Source organism: Silene latifolia, chromosome 6 (assembly GCF_048544455.1).
Source record: "Silene latifolia isolate original U9 population chromosome 6, ASM4854445v1, whole genome shotgun sequence".
In the NCBI taxonomy this organism is placed as follows: Eukaryota; Viridiplantae; Streptophyta; class Magnoliopsida; order Caryophyllales; family Caryophyllaceae; genus Silene; species Silene latifolia.
This window is the reverse complement of record NC_133531.1, coordinates 95145574-95168441: the sequence shown is the minus strand read 5'-3', so window position 1 is coordinate 95168441 and position 22868 is coordinate 95145574. Positions and strand designations below refer to the sequence as shown.

At 34.2% G+C, this 22868-nt stretch overlaps 2 protein-coding genes and 1 non-coding gene across 3 annotated transcripts; 1 reads left to right on the top strand and 2 right to left on the bottom strand.

The window, feature by feature from the left end:
- Nucleotides 1-7655: 7655 nt before the first annotated feature.
- LOC141588375 (protein FAR1-RELATED SEQUENCE 5-like) lies at nt 7656-8266 on the bottom strand. The gene is made up of 2 exons (XM_074409821.1): nt 7785-8266; nt 7656-7674 (listed from the first exon to the last, which is right to left on the bottom strand). Exons 1-2 carry the CDS (start codon nt 8264-8266, stop codon nt 7656-7658), a joined length of 501 nt encoding a protein of 166 aa, XP_074265922.1.
- A 3251-nt stretch (nt 8267-11517) lies between these two features.
- On the bottom strand, nt 11518-11624 carry LOC141589368 (small nucleolar RNA R71). Its single transcript, XR_012520310.1, has one exon. It is a non-coding gene; the product is annotated as a small nucleolar RNA R71 (small nucleolar RNA).
- Nucleotides 11625-20315: 8691 nt separating this feature from the next.
- LOC141587014 (uncharacterized) lies at nt 20316-22302 on the top strand. The gene is made up of 3 exons (XM_074408427.1): nt 20316-20504; nt 21382-21710; nt 21811-22302. The coding sequence occupies exons 2-3, from the start codon at nt 21395-21397 to the stop codon at nt 22083-22085; spliced, it is 591 nt and encodes a 196-aa protein (XP_074264528.1). The 5' UTR covers nt 20316-20504; nt 21382-21394; the 3' UTR covers nt 22086-22302.
- The last annotated feature ends 566 nt before the right edge of the window (nt 22303-22868 follow it).

Below are 22868 nucleotides of genomic sequence, written 5' to 3'. Positions count from 1 at the left end.
CTTCCTTTTTCTTCATACAATCCTTGAGGATTTTGTTGGAGATGCAAGGATCTTTTCTCATCATTGCCCAACTACTATAATATGTACAAAGGCCTTCTAGTCTTGTCTTCTCTTTGATGCTTGGTCATTGGATTCAATCAATTTAGCTCTATTTTGCCATGAAAATGCAAGGTTTGCACTCCTTTCCTACCAAGGGAACAAAACCTCAAAGAATATGCAAAACAAAGGACTAAAGACAATAAATGACCCAAATATGCACTAAAAAGCATGGGAACGAGGCTAATTCGGGGACTAAATACGCTCAAATAATGGTCACATCAATAATTTCTAGCAAAACCTCTCGATCGAGGACTTTAGGTACTCGATCGAACACTATCAAAAAGAGGCCATTCGATCAAAGACAATAGGTGCTCGATCGAGCAAGATAGTACTCGATCGAGTGACTTCCAGCGCACAATTCCTGCTTCGCGCACTGAACTTCAAACGGCCTCCATTTCTTCGTTACTTGGGCAAACATAGCGTTTCCGGTGGCGTTGGAAAGCTAAGAGGACAAGATTTCATATTCAATTGGAATCACTTGAAAATAAGTTGTAGACCTCTATATATGGCTCTTCAAAGTAGGCACTAGCAATATAAAGCTCTTCCTTTGCTAACTTATTCTATGCGCATCTCAAAATAGTAGTCTTCAAGCTCCGACTCAACTCATCTCCTAAATGCATGCATAGGGGCATGTTTTAGGCTTGATTATGCTCCTCTACGATCCATACCTGTAAATAATACAAGAGAAACCATAGTAGATAATACGGGGCATATTTGTAGCTAAACACTACACAAAATGCTTAGAGATGCGTGCAAATATGGTACAATAAGTCTATATAAAATGCACGCATCAATTTCAGTTTCTAGTCTCCTCTTTGACGATACAATAACTATCCAATTTTCTCAAAAATCATGTTTAATACAAAACCATTCCTCGAAGATAGTTTTAATACCACAGTTTTCTGAGTCCTGTTACTCGGCCGAATAGGGCTAACTTGGCCGAGTAATGTGTCGTGTGTTTTCTGGTCAGGCTACTGTCCAAGAACACTCGGCTGAGTATGGTAATACTCGACCATACTCGGTCGAGTAAGGGGTAGTCGGCCGAGTACTCTCAGTACTCGATCGAGTATCCGGTTTGACGGGAATTATTTTCGCGGTTTGGTTAAGGATGATTAGAGTACAATGAGTAATGTTGATATATGTGTTGGCTATGATAAAGAAAAACTTTTAATACTGTTATTTGTATGCTGTGATATTGAATGTGAAAATTAGTGGTACTCTATCTTCATGGATTTTGATAAGTTATAATATTGATAGTGTTTAACAGAAATACAAAATTGTATACTCCTTTAAAAATACATATAACCAATGATATAAAATAGTGATGTTGTTTTGAATAAGGTGTGAAATTATTTCTAATGAAGTGTGATATTGATTCAGCAGAATGGACTTGACAGCTTCCAAAAAACCTGAGAAAACATTCGACAGAAAGAGGCCATCAACAAATGATGAGGTTGAACAACCATCAACCAAGAGGTCAAAGGTTGATAATAAAAATAAAAGTAAAGATGACGAAATGGTGATACAAGATGAAGTTGTAGAGCAGCCTGACCTCAACAAAAAAGGGACAACCATCAACAAAGAAATTAAAGTCTGCTAATAAAAATAAAAGCAAAGAAGACGAAATGGTGATACAAGATGCAGTGGTAGAGCAGCCTGAGGTCAAAAAAAAGAAGGGACAACCATTTCAGACTAAGTGTAGGCCACTAAAGTTGGTTGAGTTGATTACAACTTAAATGAAGAGCAAAAAAAGGGATGTTTCTGATATTGGGTTTGGTGGATTATTAGAGTTAAAACTAACAAAAATTCCACATAGAATTCTAAAGTTGCTTCTGAAGGCATTTGACTACACATGCAAGTATGCAACATGTTCAAAACAAAGAAATTTGATTTTCTGTTGACAAAAGACGATGTGCATGACATATTTCAACTTCCTCGAGAAGGTGTTAAAGTGGACGTTGCTCACATGGAAAACACCACTGCTGTGACGGATACTAAGCTGAAAAATGCATGGAGGGCGAAGTTTTAATTGAAGAGTACTTCCGCTCCAATTATGGTCAAGGATGTGCATGACAAATTAATGGAATGTAATGATGCTGGAGATGAATTTAAAAGAATGTTCATAATTTACGGCATGTCTATTTTCCTAGCACCGTCTTCAAATAAATCGCAGGACTTGAAACTGGTAAAGGCTGTTGAGCATGTGACAAGTATAAGCCAATTTAATTGGTGTGAATACGTATTTAAGGAAATGGTTAAGAGTATTAAGGTGTTCAAAGAAGGTGCAAAGTCAATTGTTAGCAGATGCATAATAGTTCTTATGCTAGCGCATATGCATATGTTTGATTTTAAGAGCGATGTTTTGCCACACACTTTACCGCTCATCCAACATTGGGACGATAAAAAATTGTCAAAAAGAGTGGATGATGAGAAAAAAAAAACTAGATCTTTGGGGAATGCTCCAATATCAAAGATTCAGTACCCCATCTGCCAGCAAAAACAAGACCCTAAAAAAACCCCATATTCTTCAGAAGGACCAGAGATAAGACTCACGCAGGCGTCTGATCATAAAGTTGACGCTGAAGCTGAAGTGGAAACAAAAGAGGGGTACATGATGGTGAAGTTGCCTAGTGGTGTTGAAACTGATAAACAGATTAGAGCAGGGCAATGGATGTAAGCACTACTAAAAACATTTGCTATCTGATAATTATTTTAGCTATGATTTTGTTAAATAAATTGTGTGATATTGTTAATTTTTAGTTGTGATATAGTTTCTAAAAGCAAATAATATTGATTAAAAAATTGTTGTGATATAGTTTATGCCATTGTGTGATATTGTTTTTAGTATGCTCTGATATTGTTATGATATTGATATTGAATAACCTAATTATTGTTTGACATGTCCTTATAATCACATATCAAAGGTTCGGTGTATGTTTAATATATTTATTTTGTAATTTAACAGAGTGCTCATGACATTTATCTACGTATGAAGAGGGACAATGAATTGTTCATTGGTTGGTACGTACATAATATGAGAAAGTTCATCACTATGAAAGCAAAAATTCCAATGGGTGAACCAACTACATATACACAGGCCGGTGCCAAGGTAGATGGTGCTGAAGAAGTTGATCCTAAAGAACATGTCGCTGCTGAAGAAGAGGTTGATAATCCTGAAAACAGTACATAAGAGACTCAAACGCTGCCTTTCATGAAAGATCTTGGCTATCATAACTTAATGGATATGTTGATAGCGAGGTCATATGAAATGGAGAAAGCAAAACAAGGGCTACCATCATTTGATGTTTGGACTGAAATGTTGAAAGTGCAGTACAAGAATTGCACAAAAAATATGGTGGATGTACGGATAAAGATCTTCAGAACAGTGATGATGAGTTGGGATGCAATGACGAACAGCTAGATAATGATATTAATGATGTTACTAACTTGGACAGTGGTGATAATAGAGACCAAGATGATGGGCTGGATAATGACCTGAATTCAAATTTGAACGATGTAATATCAAATATTGGTGTAGGAGTAAGAAGTGTCGTTGCGGAGGAATTCAATGAAGAGTTGAATCGTGATACACTTAATCAAAAGGGCATTGAAAAATAGAATGAAAAAATGAATGAGGAGACAGATGTGTTGACTCAGCTTGATGAAGGTGTACTCAATGTTGGCTTAGGAGAAACCAAGGCTGTTGAGGAGGTTAACACTGATACACCAAATGAGGTCATTGAAAAAGAGGTTCAGAAAATGAATGAGGAGGCTGGAAAAAGGCATGAGGATACAACAAATGTTGACAACGTACCAAATGTTGAGGAGCGAATTGAAAAAGATGTTGAGAAAATGAAAGTGGATGGCATTGATGGAGAGGTTGAAAAAGGTAATGGGAATACAAATGTATCAGATATGACTAAAATTGATAAGGACTTGGATACTAAGAAACAACCACAGAGGGCCGTGGAAAAGAGGTAGAGAAAAGGAACGATGATAAAAGTGTGGAGACTCATTTGAAGGAGGTTGTAACAAATGTTCAGTTGGGAGCAACGGGAACGAGGAGCATCAATTAGTATTTGTTGCACACAGACAAATAAAAATTGAATAAAGTACCTGACTCAGCAGATATGGTACCTCATAACTTGGGGGTGTACCAGACTCAGCAGATATGTTACATTTATAAATCAGTAAAATTAAATAAATTCAAATTTTTATATTAGAAATTGGCTTTAAAAATTAAAGTTTTAATTTTTAGAATTAAAGTTTCACTCGTAAAACATTAAAGTTACATTTATAAATCAGTAAAATTAAATAAATTCAAATTTTTTATATTAGAAATTGTCTAAAAAAAATTAAAGTTTCAAATTTTAGCATTAAATTTTCACTCGTAAAATACTAAAGTTACACTCAAAAATCAATTTTATATATTTAAAATAAAACTAGTGTAGATCCCGCGCAAATGCGCAGTAAATATAGGCCTTTTAATTTTTATTGTATTAGTTATAGAATTTAGATTTATATCTCACGAATTTTTATAGAAAATATTTAATATTAAAATTAATCAAAAGAATTGAATAATTCCACGAATTGTGTTTTTTATGAAAATATTTTAACTACCTCAAATTAATTTAATAAATTCTTTTTTCGTCATGAAGTTAATATTAGGAGATACAATTTATATGCCTAGATTATTTTAAATGGAAAATTAGTTTAATAAATGAAAATCTAATTTGTTTCCATATATAAGGTTGAACACTTTGGAAGGAAAACCTTAGAGAAATTTTCTCTTAGTATATGGGAGAATTTATACTTTTTAAATTTGCACCTCATTAATATTTATCAGTTCACTCCATTGTATTTGTATATGAAACAAAAAAAAATGAAAATGGAAAACTAATAAAAAAAATTATTTAAGTTGTGATTTTTTTTAGTGCATTTGTTTTTTGTCACGAAGATAATACTAGGCATGTGTCAAGTTATATTTTAAATGGAAAATTAGTTTAATAAATGAAAATCTAATTTATTTCAATATATAAACTTGAGCACTTTGGAGGGAAACTTTATAGAAGTTTTCTCTTAGTATATATATGGGAGGATTTATACATTTTAAATTTGCACCTCATTAATATTTATGAGTTCACTCCATTGTATTTTGATATGAAACAAAAAAATTGAAAACGGAAAACTAATAAAAAAAATTATTTAAGTTGTGATTTTTTTAATGCATTTATTTTTTTGTCACAAAGCTAATATTAAGAATGTGTCAAGTTATATATTCTCTACAGTAATAATTATTGCATTACTGAAAAATTTAGCAACTTATAGTTTATAATTTAATATCAATTTTATTTTATTTTAATGAAAAAAATCATAATTATGAATTTATTTAAAAAATTAGAGTTATTTATAAGAATATATTCATTGAAAAGATAATAATGTAATAAAAGAAAATTATACTTATTACCTTATTTAGCTAGATGCTTTTTGGAGGGAAAACTAAGAGAATTTTATTCTCTTAGTAGTAGGGGGAATTTTATAACATAATTTTAAATTTTTATTTATAAAATGACCTTAATAAATATTAAAGTTATAATTGTAAAGAATTAAAGTTACACTCATAAATTAAAGTTTCATTTATAAAACATTAAAGTTTTCATCTTAGAAGATCAATGGCTAGGATTGTGACTTAGTGGAGTCACCATTTTAGGTGGACTCATTTGAACCTGCCTCTATATAGATGAAGAGTATAAATATAAAATCAATATTACCCCAAAAAAAAGAAAATATAAATGCAAATATGATAAAAATTAAATGTAGATGTTAAGGAGCAAAAATTAGGACTCAATGGGTCATGTCATGCTGCTCTATTATGACAAATATTTCTTTCTTCTTTTAGTCCTAATTTTGTTAAATGGTTAATGTCATAGTGTCACGTCATCCATAGTGTTATACTAGTCTGAATGCCCGTGTGTTGCAACGGGGTAATTAACTTATTTATAATGCAAAAAAAACGTTATAAGGGTTTAATGTTTACATTCTATGTCTAATGATTTGTTTACATATTATTAAAATATCTCTTTAAAAAAAATAAAGATTAATATATACGTGGGTTAACTCTTATTTATAATCATATAATCACCCCACCTTATATTTGTTAGGTTCATATACCTCTTATTAGACTCTTCTAATAGTGAACTAATTAACTTCTTAATATGTGTTCTTTAGATCTAGTGCATGCATAACAAAATAAGAGATTAATAAAGAAAAACAATGTCCCTTACATTGTTAAGTGGCTCGAAATAGGGAACAAATAAGGTCACCTTCCTTATTTGTTCTTGAGCAAAAATATAATGGATGATCCTCCAAAATCCCAATGTAGAGATCCTCCTTTGATTGCACCTAAGACTAATCCCTTAAACTAGTATATTAATTAACTAGATTAATATAGTAGTACCCTTAAAATTAATTCTAATAATATACTTATTACTACACTAGTAATCTTATATTGTATTTAGAATTTGTGATGAACAATTTATTAGGATTCTAAACCATTTTAGAGAGTTGTGAGAGAAGGAGAGAAATTGCATGTAGATGAATGTGGTTATGCACAAATGGAATAAGAGAACAAATTCTCTTAAAGAGGAGGAGGGGAAACCGGTTGGGGTCAAGGGAGTAATGCCAAAATGTGACATCTCACTTTTTCTTTTCCTCTTCTCAACATAATAGGTATGTAAGCTAGTATGCACTAGCTATGATGACACTTACTTTATCTAATAAAATAATATCATCCTCACACCCTACACCATCCATAATTTCGGTCCATTTTACATAAAATGGACTACCATTTTATTTTGTCAATTTGTCATTTGTCACACAATATGTCACATGCAGTATGTTACATGTTATTAATTAATTTAATGCATATTTATCAATAAATATCATTTTACAAATTAATTACATTACATACAACAAATTGACTAGTGATACTTGATCACATAAATAAAATGGATCATATAATTATAATTCACAACATATTGTAATTATAATTAACCATTCATTCTTATCTCTATTGTTTCACAAATAATCAATTTTAGTAATAAAGTATTTCAATTACTAAAATAAATCTTATTTTAAACTAAATCAATTCTCGTTTTTCTTTAGTGGCAATTGAATAAAAACTTACAAAATACAAAGTTGACTAAAATTGAGCATAACATACTAATTGAATTTCCCTAAAACAGATGACCTTGACCGAGATCGACGAAACAATAAGATTAATCAAATTGAGCATAAAACCTAGACAAATTGAGTAAAACAGAATAAAATTGAGCACAAAATTGAGCATAACATACTAATCGTTCCAATCAAACGTAAACAAATGACCGTGACCGTTTACTCCGTCTGTTTGATGGTTTTTAGCGAATTACGACAGATTAATTTAACCAACAATTAGATAACATTTTAGACAATCTTAATCATGTGAAACCAATCCTAATATCCTCGTGTCAGATTTCAAATTCAAAAAATATTTCGAATGATCAGGTTACCTTCTTTCAAAGACGAGAACATTTTCTGAAAAAAATGCATGGCAGATTAATTTAACCAACAATTAATTTAATAACCGATTGAAATGTTGAATGAAAATACGAGATTAAAATACGAGTTTAAAATTTTATTGTTACCTGTTACAGAGGAAGGTAGCGTCATAAGAAACCGCATCAGCAAATACCTTGGTCATACCCCTGCAACGTCCATCAACCCAAAACACATTAAGGAGCTTGCCTTCTTTATCCGTTTGGATGGAATAATAAAAGTCAGGATCGATTTCTCTAAGCTTGATAAATCTTTCTTCAAGAGCATTTGCATCACCGTTAATTCTACTACGACGTCGTTCTTGATTGAGCATGTTCCTCAAATCCCGCTCTTTTATGGGTAAATTAGCATGGCCACCAACTTCTCTGACCAAAGTGTTGAAATTTTTAGCAATTGAGATACCGGCTTCATCATTCATCATAGCCCGTCTTTTAAAATATTCATCCCATAACCTGTATCCCACCATATGACGACTATTAGCGGGATCGACATCATCATGATTGTGCTCCATACTAGCTTTTTTTATGACAATAAAATCGTCTTTTAACGTTGCTTCTACGAAACACTGCATTTCTTATATGTGGGATCGTTTATATACCCATTCTTTTTGCTCGGATCCGCCCCCCTTGTGCAACATAGTCTGATTCGGTTCATCATGTAGAATTAAACGAGGTTCGCTCTTCCCACTACCATGGCGCTTTATCTCTTTTTCCGTATAGCAATCCAAAATTAAATTAGTCCTAATAAAAAATTGAAAGCCACGTTGATAGGAATATAAGTAACAATATGCACCAAACTCATCACCATTAACAAAGGTCATTCCTTCTGTCGGAGGATCAACTTCCTCAACGTCAGTGTTCGCCATGTTTAGCATATTAGCTATCTTTTGCACAAACCCCCCTTCAATAATAGGAGATTCATGGAGATCATTGTTAACATCCTCATTGTTAACATCCTCATTGCCAACAGCCTCATTGTGAACAGTCTCATCGTCACCGATAGCTCCATTACGAACAACATCGTCATTGCAACCATCGTCATATAAGTAATCGTCTAAACTAAAGTTATTAAAGCTAACAATTTCCTCTTCCCCTTGTATAATATTACCATCAGCATCATGTACAATATTACCATCAACATCATCTACCATAATATCATCAAGACCAACTTCCCTAACGTGCTCCTCGTCTTCCCAAGGTAAATTAAGATCGAAATCCATCTTTTTTCTTTGTTTTTTTTTTTTTTTTTGTAACCGTTCTTTTGAAAACAAATAAAATCTTTTTTTTTTCCACCTAAACTCTCAACAAAAAGATAAGATTTTCGAAAATAATATTTCCTAAAACCATGCTTTAAATCTTTTAAAATATTATATTTGAAACCTAATTTAAAATTTAAAATTTAAATATTATTATCCTACCTAAATTGAAGCTAACAATCTTTTCAACTAAGGAAATGGAATTTCGCAAAAAAGGAAGGATCAAAACTTTATAAAATAGTTTCTCAAAATACCTTTACTCCATAAATAATAATAATAATAATAATAATAATAATAATAATAATAATAATAATTGATAAGTGCATATTTTATATACTTTCATCCCCTATATTAGCTCCATTTTATTTGTTATTAGCACTTATCATAGTGTCATAAGCTAATATTTGTTGTTCTAGTGTATTTGCTTGTCTTAACATGTTTTTGTAGGAATCTAAGCATTTAGAGGCTTTTTCCTATCATTTTATACACTACTAAGTTCACTAAGCTAAACAAGACCAAGTGTTGGACTAAGCATGGAGCATTGGATTGGGTTTTGCATGGAAAAATTGATGGATTATTATGTATAATGCAAATGTTGACAACAACCAAAGTCAAGGCCCAATGATCAAATCCAAGTCAAGGTGGAAAGCATAAGATTCCAACATGCTTAGGATGCTTTTTGGAAGCTCTAAAGATCATAGATGAGGCATTTACCCGGGTGATTAAGGAGCATTAAAGTATAAACGTTGGATTCCTCACGCAATTAAGAGAGGAATTAAGAGAAATTACCCGGAAACACACGACCCCGATCGGGGTGGGGTGGCCCCGATCAGGGTTACATGCCCCTTGGTATTTACGTTGCATCCTCCTCTCCTATAAATAGGAGAGGTATTCCTAGGTTTTGGGCATCCAATTTTTACGTCTCATTTTAGTTCTTCATAGCCTTAAGCATTATATTTCTCTCAATAATTTTTATATTAGTTTTCAATATAAGTTAAGCTTGTAGTTCTCAAACATTTGGTTATTATTACATTTCAAGCATTTGGTTCTATTTTGTTTCTTCCATACAAGTTATTTCTATTAAGGTATTTCTACTCCTTTTTTGCATTTTACATTGTTATTTAGTTTATTATTAATCTCATTTCATTAGCATAATTTCTTCCACATGTTAAATCAATTGGTTTATATAAATCATACAATTATGTTTAGCATTTCTTATAATTTAGTTTGCAATTTACACCTTAACATGAGTAGCTAATTTCCTTAGTCTAAGGGCTAGGGGAGCCATGCATAAATTTAATATATAAACATGATAAAATAAGTTAATAATAATTTTGATCATATTGCTTCTATCACATGTTTGCATCGTCACGTTTAATCTTTGTTTAAGGCCTTATTCAAACGATTAAGTTTGTTCTTTCATTCTAAAAGTCGAGAGGCACAGAATTGAATTAGACTAAGCATGTGTAGTAGGACGACCTAGTCATGGACGAGAGTTTCTCTAGGACCCGGTCTATGGTTGATGCTAATGTCGTAAGGTGGGTATCTTTAAGCCTAAGCAATTGACAATGTTTTTAGCACCGAATTTATCATAATCATATGTTTACTTTTGCATGTGCGACCCGAACCCCTTAGACTCTCTTTTATTATATAATTTACATCATAATTTCTATTAATCATCAAACCAACAAACCAAACCAAATCGTAATCGACCTTGATAAAAATCTACCCATAGCAATTCACAACGTAATTCCCGTTTCCTTGTGTTCGACCCCTATTGCTACATTAACTTGTTGTTTAGGGTAATTATCTTTGCATAGGTACACGATAAGCCTATCAAATTTTGGCGCCGTTGCCGGGGAAACGGTTTTATTGCTTTTTGAATTGTCGATTTTTATCTTGTTTTCCTTTGTCTTGGGGAACACTTGTTCCTTGAGACCGTTACTTATCACTTCTCTAGAAATTGTTGTCTTATGCCCAGGTCCTCACGCAAGGGAGAATTGCTTTCACCGGATTCCGATCCCGAGAAAACATTTAGGAGAAGACGACGTTTTTGGAAGGAAGTGAAAGAAGCCTCTTCTCCCATACAAGCCGAAAGTGCTAGAAAGTCTTATTTAGACGATCTAGAGGTTCTTGAAGAGGAGGAGGTTTCTTGTTCATCAATTCCACCACCATCACCATCTACTACCAAAAAGATGGTGAAGCTTTCCGATCACTCAAAGCCCACCACGGCCATGCTTCCGGCCGGAATCACAACTACTCAAATCACCGCGCCGGACTTCGAGATCAAACCGGCTTTCATTAGCCTTGTGGAGAGGAAGCAATTTGGAGGAAGTCCTTTGGAGGATCCCAATTTGCATGTGCAAAACTTTTGTGACTATTGCTCCATGATCCGTCCAACGGGCGTCACCCAAGCCCAAATAAGGGAAATGCTTTTCCCTTTCTCTTTAAAGGACAAGGCCAAGATTTGGATCAATAGCCTTGACCGCACCACCTTGGGAATCACCAATTGGGAGACCTTGGCTCTTGCTTTTTACCAAAAGTTTTTTCCACCGGAGAAAACTCAAACTTTGAGGAGCCAAATCACCGGATTCCGTCAACAAGCGCTTGAGAGCTTATATGAAGCTTGGGAGAGGTACAAAGAGCTTCAAAGGCAATGCCCACATCATGGGCTAGATGATTGGTTTCTAGCAATAACATTCTACAATGTATGTTGTGCCGAGTCCCGAAGGATTCTTGATTCCGCCAACAATGGGCGGTTTGATCAAATTGACTCCGACCTTGCTCATGCCACGATCGAATCTATGGCGGTCCATGATGCCCAATATGTCAATTCCCGAGTTGTGCCATCTAAAGGTAAAGAAGAATCCTCCAACGACTCCGTTTTGCTAGCTCAAATTGCCTTGCTCCAACAACAATTGGCGGAGAGAGATGTTAAAGATTCCATTCAACAACTCAATGCCGTGTCTTCAACAAGTCAAATAGTTGTTTGTGATGGTTGTGGAGGTGCGGGTCATTATGCCGCTCATTGCCGAGCCCCCATTGAAGAGGTAAATGCTTTTCAAGCTCTAAGACAAAGTTTATATCCACCGGGTACATTTTCCAACACTTATAACCCGAATTCAAAATTTCATCCGAACTTGTCTTACACTAGCAACAATGTGCTTAACCCTCAACCCCCACCACAACAAAATGCCTATGTCCCTCAACAACAAAAGTATGTCCCTCCACCGGGTTATCAAAATCAACAAAGGCCCCCACAAAACAATTACCAACAAAATCCACCACAAAATAGCCAACAAAACAATCAAGGAGGTGGTAAGCTTGAGGGCATGATAGTCCAAATGCAAAGGGAATTGTTGACTCAAATTCAAAAGAATGATCAAGCTCATAGTGCCGCGGTCAAGATGTTGGAACAACAAGTGGCTCAACTAGCCGCTTCTAATTCTCAAAGGAAGAACGGCCAATTACCTCCCCCAAGGTGAGCAACCACATGAAACGGTTAATTCTATTTCCTTGAGAAGTGGTTCAAGCTATGATGGGCCATCCATGACTTTGGATGATGAGGTGGTTGTTAAAAAGGCTAAGCTTGGGGGAAATGACAAAAAGAAGGCTAGTGAAGAGCCTATTGTTAAAGATCGTGTGCCATTTCCTCATCGATTGTTGATGCTAAAGAGGAAGAGCAAGCTTGATGCCAAAGTTGTTGGGTCTCCTATGCCAAAGGAAAGTGATGAGGTGGTTGTTGAAGAAATCTCTCCTAATGCTAAGGAGAGTGGTGCCGTTTCAAAGAAAGTGGATGCTCCTAAGGAGAATGAGAATGAGAATGAAAAAGATGCGGAGGATGCTCCTCCCAAGGAAGTTGTTCAAGTACCATTTCCCCATCGTCTAGCAAAGCACAAGGAGGAAGGTAAGTTTGCTAAATTTTTGGAAGTTTGTAAGAATTTGCAAGTCACCATCCCGTTTATGGAATTGATTACCCAAGTCCCTTCTTATGCAAAGTTTATGAAGGAGATTCTCTCAAAGAAGCGATCCTTCAATGAGGTTGAGACCATTGCTTTCACCGAAGAGTGTAGTCCACTCTTACAAAACAAGTCTCCCCCGAAACTTAAGGACCCCGGTAGCTATTCTATTCCTTGCACTATAGGCAAATATACCATTGATAAGGCCCTTTGCGACCTAGGTGCTAGTGTAAGCGTCATGCCCTATTCCCTTTGTGAAAAACTTAACATGAGTGCTTTAAAATGCACAAGTATTACATTGCAAATGGCGGACCGTTCTTTAAAGCGACCTTTAGGTGTCTTAGAAGATGTTCCCGTCAAAGTTGGCAAGTTTTTCATACCCGTTGACTTTCTCATCCTTGATATGGCCGAGGACTCACAAACCCCAATTATATTGGGTAGGCCATTTTTACGCACCGCGGGTGCGTTAATTGATGTGAAAAATGGGAGGTTGACGTTGGAAGTGGGTGATGACCGGGTTTCCTTTAGCAAAAACAACACCATTAGAAGCCCAATGTTACAAGAGTCTTGTTATTTATTTAGCACTGTGGACTCTTCTTATGCCTCTACTATGCTTGGGTCCTCACTAATGGATCCGTTGGAGGACGATGTTGGTGTTGTTTGCTTTGTAGGTGACGATGCTAAGGGCACTATTGCTAAGAGTGCCAAAAAGAAGAAAAGGAAATTTTATTTGAACAATTTCAAATGGTTGCGGAATGCAAAGATAGCTATGAAATGGAGCTTGGTTGGTGGCAAGCTCAAGTACCAAACTTGAATCAAATAGCTTCTTACGTCGTGCGGGACGTTAAACCAGCGCTTCTTGGGAGGCAACCCAAGCTTTTTATTGCTTTTATTTATTTTTGTTTTTAATTTTCTGCAATTTATTGTTTTTCGTAGTTTAGAAATAAAATACTCGACTTGACGATGTTTCTTTTTGTGATTTTTAGGTGACAATGAGGGAAGGATAATTAGAAGAAAATTTGGCACGCTTCCCCATGCAAGAACCCCGTTCGGGGGCGTGGTTTTCGAAAAACGAGAAGGAGTTAAAACAAATGCGGAAAAGAGTCAAAATCCGAAGAGGAGGTCAACCCCGATCGGGGTTGGTGGCCCCGATCGGGGTCGTGGTTCTGTGACTTCTTGGCCTTTGTTCTATACGGCCAATACGGGTAAAAAAAAAGGGTAGATTTCTTTCTATCATTCAAACATACCCGACGGTACTCATTTCCTCTTTTCTCTCTCGTTTCTTCACATTTCTTCACTAAAGTCACAAAGAAACATCTACTTTCCCCCGAATTCATGCTAGCTTGGGGGAAGGTTAGCGAGTCGAGTAAGTTTTTTATTGCTTTGCATATTAGTTTAGATCTTGCAACCCATTAAGCATAACCTCTAGTCCTTCCTGTTTTGTGCTTTGAGCCATTTTTATGGTTTGATTGGGTGATTTGGATAGTTGGCACATTGAGGACAATGTGATGTTTAGCTTGGGGGGAGATATTGCATTTGCATATAGTATAGTTTGCATGTAGTGTAGAAAATTTGAAAATTTTTGAGAGATATTTTTGCTTTGTGCTTGCTTGTAGCCTACTTTCCTCTTTGCTTATCCTAAAAATGGCTTGTTGCTAATGATTTATTCTTTCATGATGGGATATTCGCTACATGGGGATGTCTTGACATAGTAGGTGGGAGATGGAAAATGAACCGAATAGGCTTGATCTTGACTTGTGGCAAGCTACAAAATGGTAAGGTAGAGCCTCTTTTGACCGATGCATCCATATCCGGTCTCTCTTAGGTGAGTGTAGGTGTCCTTATGATGTGTGTTTCATCAAAACACACAAGTATGGTTCTCATGTCATCTCTTGGTAAGCATGCATTCATTTGTTATAGCATTTTGGAGCCATTCACATGATATAATTGCCTTTTTGACCCCTTTCATAAACATTTTCCCTAGCTACATTATAACTTGCCTACCCTTGTTGAGCTAGTAGCTTTGTTTGGTTTTGTTTGGGTGATCAATTGGGATTTGTTTCAAAGTTTGAATATCATGTGAGCTTGGTCTTAATGCTCTTGAAAAAGAAACGAGAAACGAGAAAAAGATGAAAGAAAAAGAAAGTGAAAAAGAAAAAATGATGGAAAAAATGAGAATGAAAAGAAAGAAAAAAAAAAGGAAATGAAAAAGCATGAAAATGAAAGAAGAAGTATGCATTGAAAAAAAAAAAAAAAAAAAGATGTGAGAAATTCTCAAGCATTATTCATATATTTTGGAGAGTTTTCTTATGATTTGAATTGCAAAATTGGGTTAGAATTGGGATTGAGCATCCTTACAATTTGGTTGTTGATAGCTTGACATTAGCTCCACAATTCATAATTCATTTGTTCCCCCTTCTTACCCATTACGCATTGCCTTCTTCCTACCCATTTGGCTTCTTTATCATGCTTGCATTTGATTGTTTTGGCTTACTAGTTTTGATTGATTACCATATTAGATTGCGGGCACATTGTTATAAGTTGAGGATAGTTGAGTGTTCATTCACAAAAATTGTCCTTTCACATAAAAAGAGTTTTGAGTGCCCCGTGAGAGTCCATAAGTCGAAAGATCATGCAAGAGCTCAAAGGTTCATTCAAAGTTTTCTATGCTACGCCGTCGTGTAAATCTCAACCATGCTTTGCTTTATTCCTTGCCCATGTTGTTTCGGGTTTCTAAATCATTATGCTTAGCTTGTTTGGATATTGCAATTGATGGGAATTGGTTTCTTGCTTGGGGACAAGCAAGGGTTTAGCTTGGGGGAGTTTGATAAGTGCATATTTTATATACTTTCATCCCCTATATTAGCTCCATTTTATTTGTTATTTAGCACTTATCATAGTGTCATAAGCTAATATTTGTTGTTCTAGTGTATTTGCTTGTCTTAACATGTTTTTGTAGGAATCTAAGCATTTAGAGGCTTTTTCCTATCATTTTATACACTACTAAGTTCACTAAGCTAAACAAGACCAAGTGTTGGACTAAGCATGGAGCATTGGATTGGGTTTTGCATGGAAAAATTGATGGATTATTATGTATAATGCAAATGTTGACAACAACCAAAGTCAAGGCCCAATGATCAAATCCAAGTCAAGGTGGAAAGCATAAGATTCCAACATGCTTAGGATGCTTTTTGGAAGCTCTAAAGATCATAGATGAGGCATTTACCCGGGTGATTAAGGAGCATTAAAGTATAAACTTTGGATTCCTCACGCAATTAAGAGAGGAATTAAGAGAAATTACCCGGAAACACACGACCCCGATCGGGGTTACATGCCCCTTGGTATTTACGTTGCATCCTCCTCTCCTATAAATAGGAGAGGTATTCCTAGGTTTTGGGCATCCAATTTTTACGTCTCATTTTAGTTCTTCATAGCCTTAAGCATTATATTTCTCTCAATAATTTTTATATTAGTTTTCAATATAAGTTAAGCTTGTAGTTCTCAAACATTTGGTTATTATTACATTTCAAGCATTTGGTTCTATTTTGTTTCTTCCATACAAGTTATTTCTATTAAGGTATTTCTACTCCTTTTTTGCATTTTACATTGTTATTTAGTTTATTATTAATCTCATTTCATTAGCATAATTTCTTCCACATGTTAAATCAATTAGTTTATATAAATCATACAATTATGTTTAGCATTTCTTATAATTTAGTTTGCAATTTACACCTTAACATGAGTAGCTAACTTCCTTAGTCTAAGGGCTAGGGGAGCCATGCATAAATTTAATATATAAACATGATAAAATAAGTTAATAATAATTTTGATCATATTGCTTCTATCACATGTTTGCATCGTCACGTTTAATCTTTGTTTAAGGCCTTATTCAAACGATTAAGTTTGTTCTTTCATTCTAAAAGTCGAGAGGCACGGAATTGAATTAGACTAAGCATGTGTAGTAGGACGACCTAGTCATGGACGAGAGTTTCTCTAGGACCCGGTCTATGGTTGATGCTAATGTCGTAAGGTGGGTATCTTTAAGCCTAAGCAATTGACAATGTTTTTAGCACCGAATTTATCATAATCATATGTTTACTTTTGCATGTGCGACCCGAACCCCTTAGACTCTCTTTTATTATATAATTTACATCATAATTTCTATTAATCATCAAACCAACAAACCAAACCAAATCGTAATCGACCTTGATAAAAATCTACCCATAGCAATTCACAACGTAATTCCCGTTTCCTTGTGTTCGACCCCTATTGCTACATTAACTTGTTGTTTAGGGTAATTATCTTTGCATAGGTACGCGATAAGCCTATCAATAATAATAATAATAATAATAATAATAATAATAATAATAATAATCAACAAATTAAATGATAATACGTAAAATAATTATAACTCATAATGAAATTAAATTTGACCATATAGGTAAATGCAATGGGTAATGAAACGTGCTAATACCCCTTGCTTAATTGGTTACGAGTTTATTTGCAAATGCTACCTCGCTTCTAACTCATCCAGGTTTGAACCTTACTTCCAACAATTTTTTTTTACCTTTTTTTCCTTTTTCCCCTATTTCCACTACGCATCAAATGAACATCAACCATTCACGCAATTAGGGTTCATCAATTAACTAAATTAGGGATCATCGATTTTAACTTAGGGTTTATCATGATTGAATAATTTTGATTAATTGGATTATGGTTCATACAATAGCACGAATTAATAACTTAATTAGGGATCAATTTTGAGTTAGGGTTTATCATCATTGAACAAATTCAGTTAATTGGATTAGGGTTCAAATAATTGCACGAATTAATAATTCAATTAGGGATTGATTTTGACTTAGGGTTTATCACGATTGAACAATTTTAATTAATTGGATTAGGGTTCACACGAATTAGGGTTTGTGACGATTGATCGCTTTTTTTTTTTTTGAGGAAAACCCGAAGGTTTACTGCATTAAAGATAAATCAAACGAGACAGCATTGTTTACGATCGGAGGTAAATCACCCAACCATACAACTCTACCAACAGTCCTAGGAAATAAATGAGCAAGAGAATGAGCTACGCTATTGATTCACCAATTGATTGATCAATTTTGCATAATTCGATTCATACAATTGAATAAGGGTTAGGCAAGTAGATTTAAATTAAGGTAAAAAAATTTCACGAAATAAGTAGGGTTCATTCATCATCGATTTTGATTGATTCAATTAGGCTCAAAAAACCGGGTTAATAGATTTAATTATATTAATGAAAATAATTAATTAAATTAATGAAAATCAGAACAAATAAAAAAATTACAAAATTAAACTTAACTACATGTAGTTAACTAGTTAACCTAACATGTTAAATTACATAATTAACCCTAAACTAACTCACCTAGTTTCACTTGGGTTTGACACGTGGACACTTCCTATTGGTTTGTGTATGTAAATCCCATACACCATGTGTATCTCTACCATCTTCCATTTGAAAGGGGTACAATCTTTGTGCACAAATAATTTGGGTAATAAATTTGTTATAAAACATGATCTTTTAATAATTATATTTTTAGGCGTTAATAGAATTACTATATTTATTTAAATCCGTTTTTAAACTTAACAGATTGGTGCGAAGTTAGTTAATAGACTATACCACCTGTGGTATAATTCTATTATACAACAAAGGGTACTTTAATCTTTACCTCCTCATAATTGTTGTAACTTATAAAACAAATTCAACGTAACTCCTCTCCCCTCTAACTCCTCTCCATATTTTTCTAATTGTTTCTCTAATTACTCAATCATTTTCTCCCTCAATATCATTTTTTCAACTACTTTAATTCTCCGTCTCTAAAAAAATCAAATATTTAATTTATAATTACAATATGTGATGGACAAAACTTCTAAGGCGGAAGATATATCAAATTTACGCGGTTCTAGAACTTTATGCGGAAGAGTTTTTACAAAGCTCGGAAAATTTGCTCACTAGCTCGGAATATATCATAAAAGCTCGGAATCTTTACGTTTTTTTGAACTATATGTAAGGATTTTTTCATAAAACAGATTCCATAAATAATAATTTATAGCCGATCCACAAAGTCAAGTTTGTTTGAACTTAGATTTATTAATGACTCACAACATTGCGCTTTGATGGATACAAAACTAGAAAACTTTGTTTGTAAGCTCATAAAATTTCTTACAGAGCTCGTAAAATTTCTTACATAACTCGGAAAAGTTACTCGCAAGCTCGGAATATATCTTAAAAAGCTCGAAACCTTTGCTTGTAAACTCAAAAAAATACAAGGCTAAAAAATTACAGAGCTCAAAAAGTTTAATCAAAATCTCATAATGAATTGTACAAAACTCGAAATTTCAGAATATGCCCATAAAATCTTATCTATATAAAACCAAAAACATTTCAAGCATTCTCCTTAAGCCACGTCATCACATAAATATTTTTTTTTTATTTTTTTTAAAGAAATGTGGGACTCACCGAAAAAAATCTGGAATTAATTGCTGAAAAACTTCTATGTTTAAGTTTTAGACGTAAATGTTTACGTTTATGTTTTCTACACGTAAATATTAGTGAATAATAACAAATAATTTAAAACTAAATAATTAAGCCTAAAAATTTTTACTAATAAATTACAATATATTGCACCAACTGTTAAAAATTCAATCCAAAATTTACTACAATAATAAATTACAATAACAATTAAAATATAAGTACGAAAAAAATATATCAATTGATACAATTAGTATTGTTACAAAAAAATACTAAATACTAAATTTAAGTTTAAATTAACCGTAAATGGAGTAAGAATTAAAGAACAACATACTAAAATTTCCTTTTAAAAAAATAAAAAAAAATAAGCTATTATCTCATAAATATACTCAGTCAGATATAATTTTTCTATATGATATGCATATTGTTTTATATACAGTATATTGCATTTAATATACTTTATATCATGTTTTAACACTGATTTAACATATTATCATTATAAGAGAAATAGTATTTTGGTTAATATTTTTTAAATGTTAATTATTTACGACAATGTTCATAAAAATATACCCGTGCAAAATGCACGGGTTGAAAACTAGTACATGTCAATATACAAATGATGTCGAAATTTACGTCAAAATATTGTTAGAAGCATTTTTTCTTCTTGATGGTATTATCAATTGCTAAAGATTTTCCAATTAGAATGAATAGGAGAACAATTGCTTATGTTTAAGAGAAGTGGGGGAGGTTTAACTTTGATTTTTGTACGTTTAGATTTTTTTTTAAATATTGAGTTGACTTGTTATTATACAACTGGTTGTAGGATAGTATTTGTGGTGGGAAGTCGGCCAGCGTATGACTCAAAGTACGTATAATTAATTATTAGTTGAAAAGGTGGAGAGCATGAATGAAGAGAATGAGATGCGGGCGTTGAATAGCCGCGTGGAAAGAGGGTCCCACCACAAAGCGGAATCCCATTCCAATTTTCATTCATATCTACGCCATTTTCCAGATATTTTACATTATAACAAACTTTTCTCCAATTTTTCATTACAATCAAAATCAAATCTCACACGTAAATTGTTTATAGGTACATACAATTATCTCTCTTTTCTTTCCTCTTCTACTCTTTGTTAATAGTTGCAATCTCTTCATTTTGATTATCATGCCATTTCTATTTCTTATTTGAGACGGGAGTATCCGTCTCATGCTTTAAGATTACATCTTCTTGGTTTTTTTTTTTTTTCGCTTTTAATCTTATTTAGTTGTGATCATCAAATGCCATTCATTTTCTTACCATCTATTGAGATTCTGAGGATATGATAAGTAGACCTACAGTTTGCAGATTTGTTGGTTTAAGCATCAAGTTTAGTATTTTGGTCTTTGCCAACGAAATTTCATTTTCATTGACTTTTCAGATTGTCATGTAAATTATAGATCCATTTTGGCCCTTGATAAACATTTTGGCAATTGAAGGTTTGATGGTGTGTATTTGTATAATAACATTTTAGGAAACTACTACCCACCATCTCAATTATTTGTTTGTTTGGCTTTGATTAAAATAATTCTGAATTAAAAAAAAAAAAGGTAAATGAATGATTGATACAAATGGAGTATTAATTATGTAAAAAAAATAGTTAGTCTTATATAAGACTATTGTATAAAGACAAGTTTGCCTATCATATTATGAAATATGAAATGAGACTATGAGTTATTGTCATGAACATGTTAGGTTGTTATGTTAGAAATCACAAAAAGAAATGCCATGATCTTATAGCAAACAGATCAAAAGGGAAGCTCATGATGAACTTGTAATCTTGACTAGTTAATTTGGAAGTAAGATAATGTTTCTTCACCAAAATGGGTCATTAATTTGGTAATCGTCATATTTGCACGATATCTACATTGAATAAAGTATTTGAATTGATGATCCTGATGTTTATTATGTTCCTTGTTCACATAAAAAGCTGTTGAAGCAACATGGGAGGCGGAAAAGACAATCATGACGGATCTGACAAAGGCTTATTCTCGAATCTTGCTCAGGGACTTGGTGGGGGTCACGGGGGTCACGGGGGATACCCTCCACAGCAAGGGTACCCTCCTCAAGGATATCCTCCAGCAGGGTACCCACCCTCAGGCTACCCTCCTCAGCAGGGTGGATATCCTCCCCAGGGCGGCTACCCTCCTCAGCAGGGTGGTTATCCTCCCCAGGGCTACCCTCCTCAGCAGGGAGGTTATCCTCCCCAAGGTGGATACCCTCCTGGGCAGCAGGGCAGCCATGGCTCACAACATTCAGGTATATTATAATCACCGTTGTATACAACCAAATCATTAACATATGTTTCAGGTATATGTATAACTGCTGAAATGCACAACTTGTTGCCCATATGTTACAGGTGGTATGGGTGCTATGGGAGGAATGCTAACAGGTGGTGCTGCAGCTGCAGCTGCTGCCTATGGAGCTCATAAACTTATGGGCAGTAGTCATGGCCATGGTCAAGGTCACGGTGGCATGGGTGGCATGATGCCTGGTGGTAGTCATGGCCACGGAGGTTATGGTGGAGGTCTTGGTGGCATGATGCATGGTGGGAAACATGGAAAGTTTAAGCAGGGGAAGTTCAAGCATGGCAAGCACGGTAAACATGGAAAGCATGGAAGGAAGTGGAAGTAATCTTGGTATGTGTTATACTCGCAATGTGTTAAGAGTAAACATTAACATAATAATCCTGGTGGTGGATTAGCACACCTTAACTCGGATTTTAAATTTGTGGCATCTTTATTATTGTGGTCTGTGGATGTTGTTTCACTGTTTGTTCAGTCGCGGCACTGGAGTAATGATCTGACATTGTATTATGTTTCCGGCTTTATGTAATTTGCTGATTTCTGTATTTTCTTGGCCATTGTTGTGTAAATAGAGCGACTTGTTTGTTTTGTTTTTGTAAACGCTCGTGGATTCCATTTACGGCAGGGCCACACAGGAACTGGAACTCACCGTATATTGACAGTTCAATTTTTTAAGGGTTCTTCATTTATTGAAACAAAGCAGTTTAAAGATTGGAGACGAAACTAATTAAGTCTACCTCGAAATAGTTTCCTTACAATTCCACATAAAAGATGGAGACCACCTTTAGAAAGGACACTTCAGGAGACCGAAAAATCTAATTTGTTGTTACCGTTATAAATCCTAAGTTATTACATCGCCAATGAAAGATTGCCCTATACTTTGAGGTGTATTAGAAGAGCTGCAGATGTTATGGTGCAAATCCTTCGACGAAATCTTTACTAATTACTTCCCAACAAAACTAGTAAAAACTGGAGAAAGATATGTTCATTCATCATTCTTTGCACAAAAATGTGTAGCCAAATCTCTACTGAGTTCCCACTCATTTTTTATCCCTCATTCTTCGCATGAAAATATATACGCGTGACACAGAGATATCTTCATTTTCCATTC

Coding starts and splice junctions, on each gene's coding strand:
- LOC141588375 (XM_074409821.1), bottom strand. CDS start 8,266: ATGCAGTGTTTCGTAGAAGCAACGTTAAAAGACGATTTTATTGTCATA.
- LOC141587014 (XM_074408427.1), top strand. CDS start 21,395: ATGGGAGGCGGAAAAGACAATCATGACGGATCTGACAAAGGCTTATTC. Junction 21,711..21,810: donor CCATGGCTCACAACATTCAG/GTATATTATAAT, acceptor CATATGTTACAG/GTGGTATGGGTGCTATGGGA.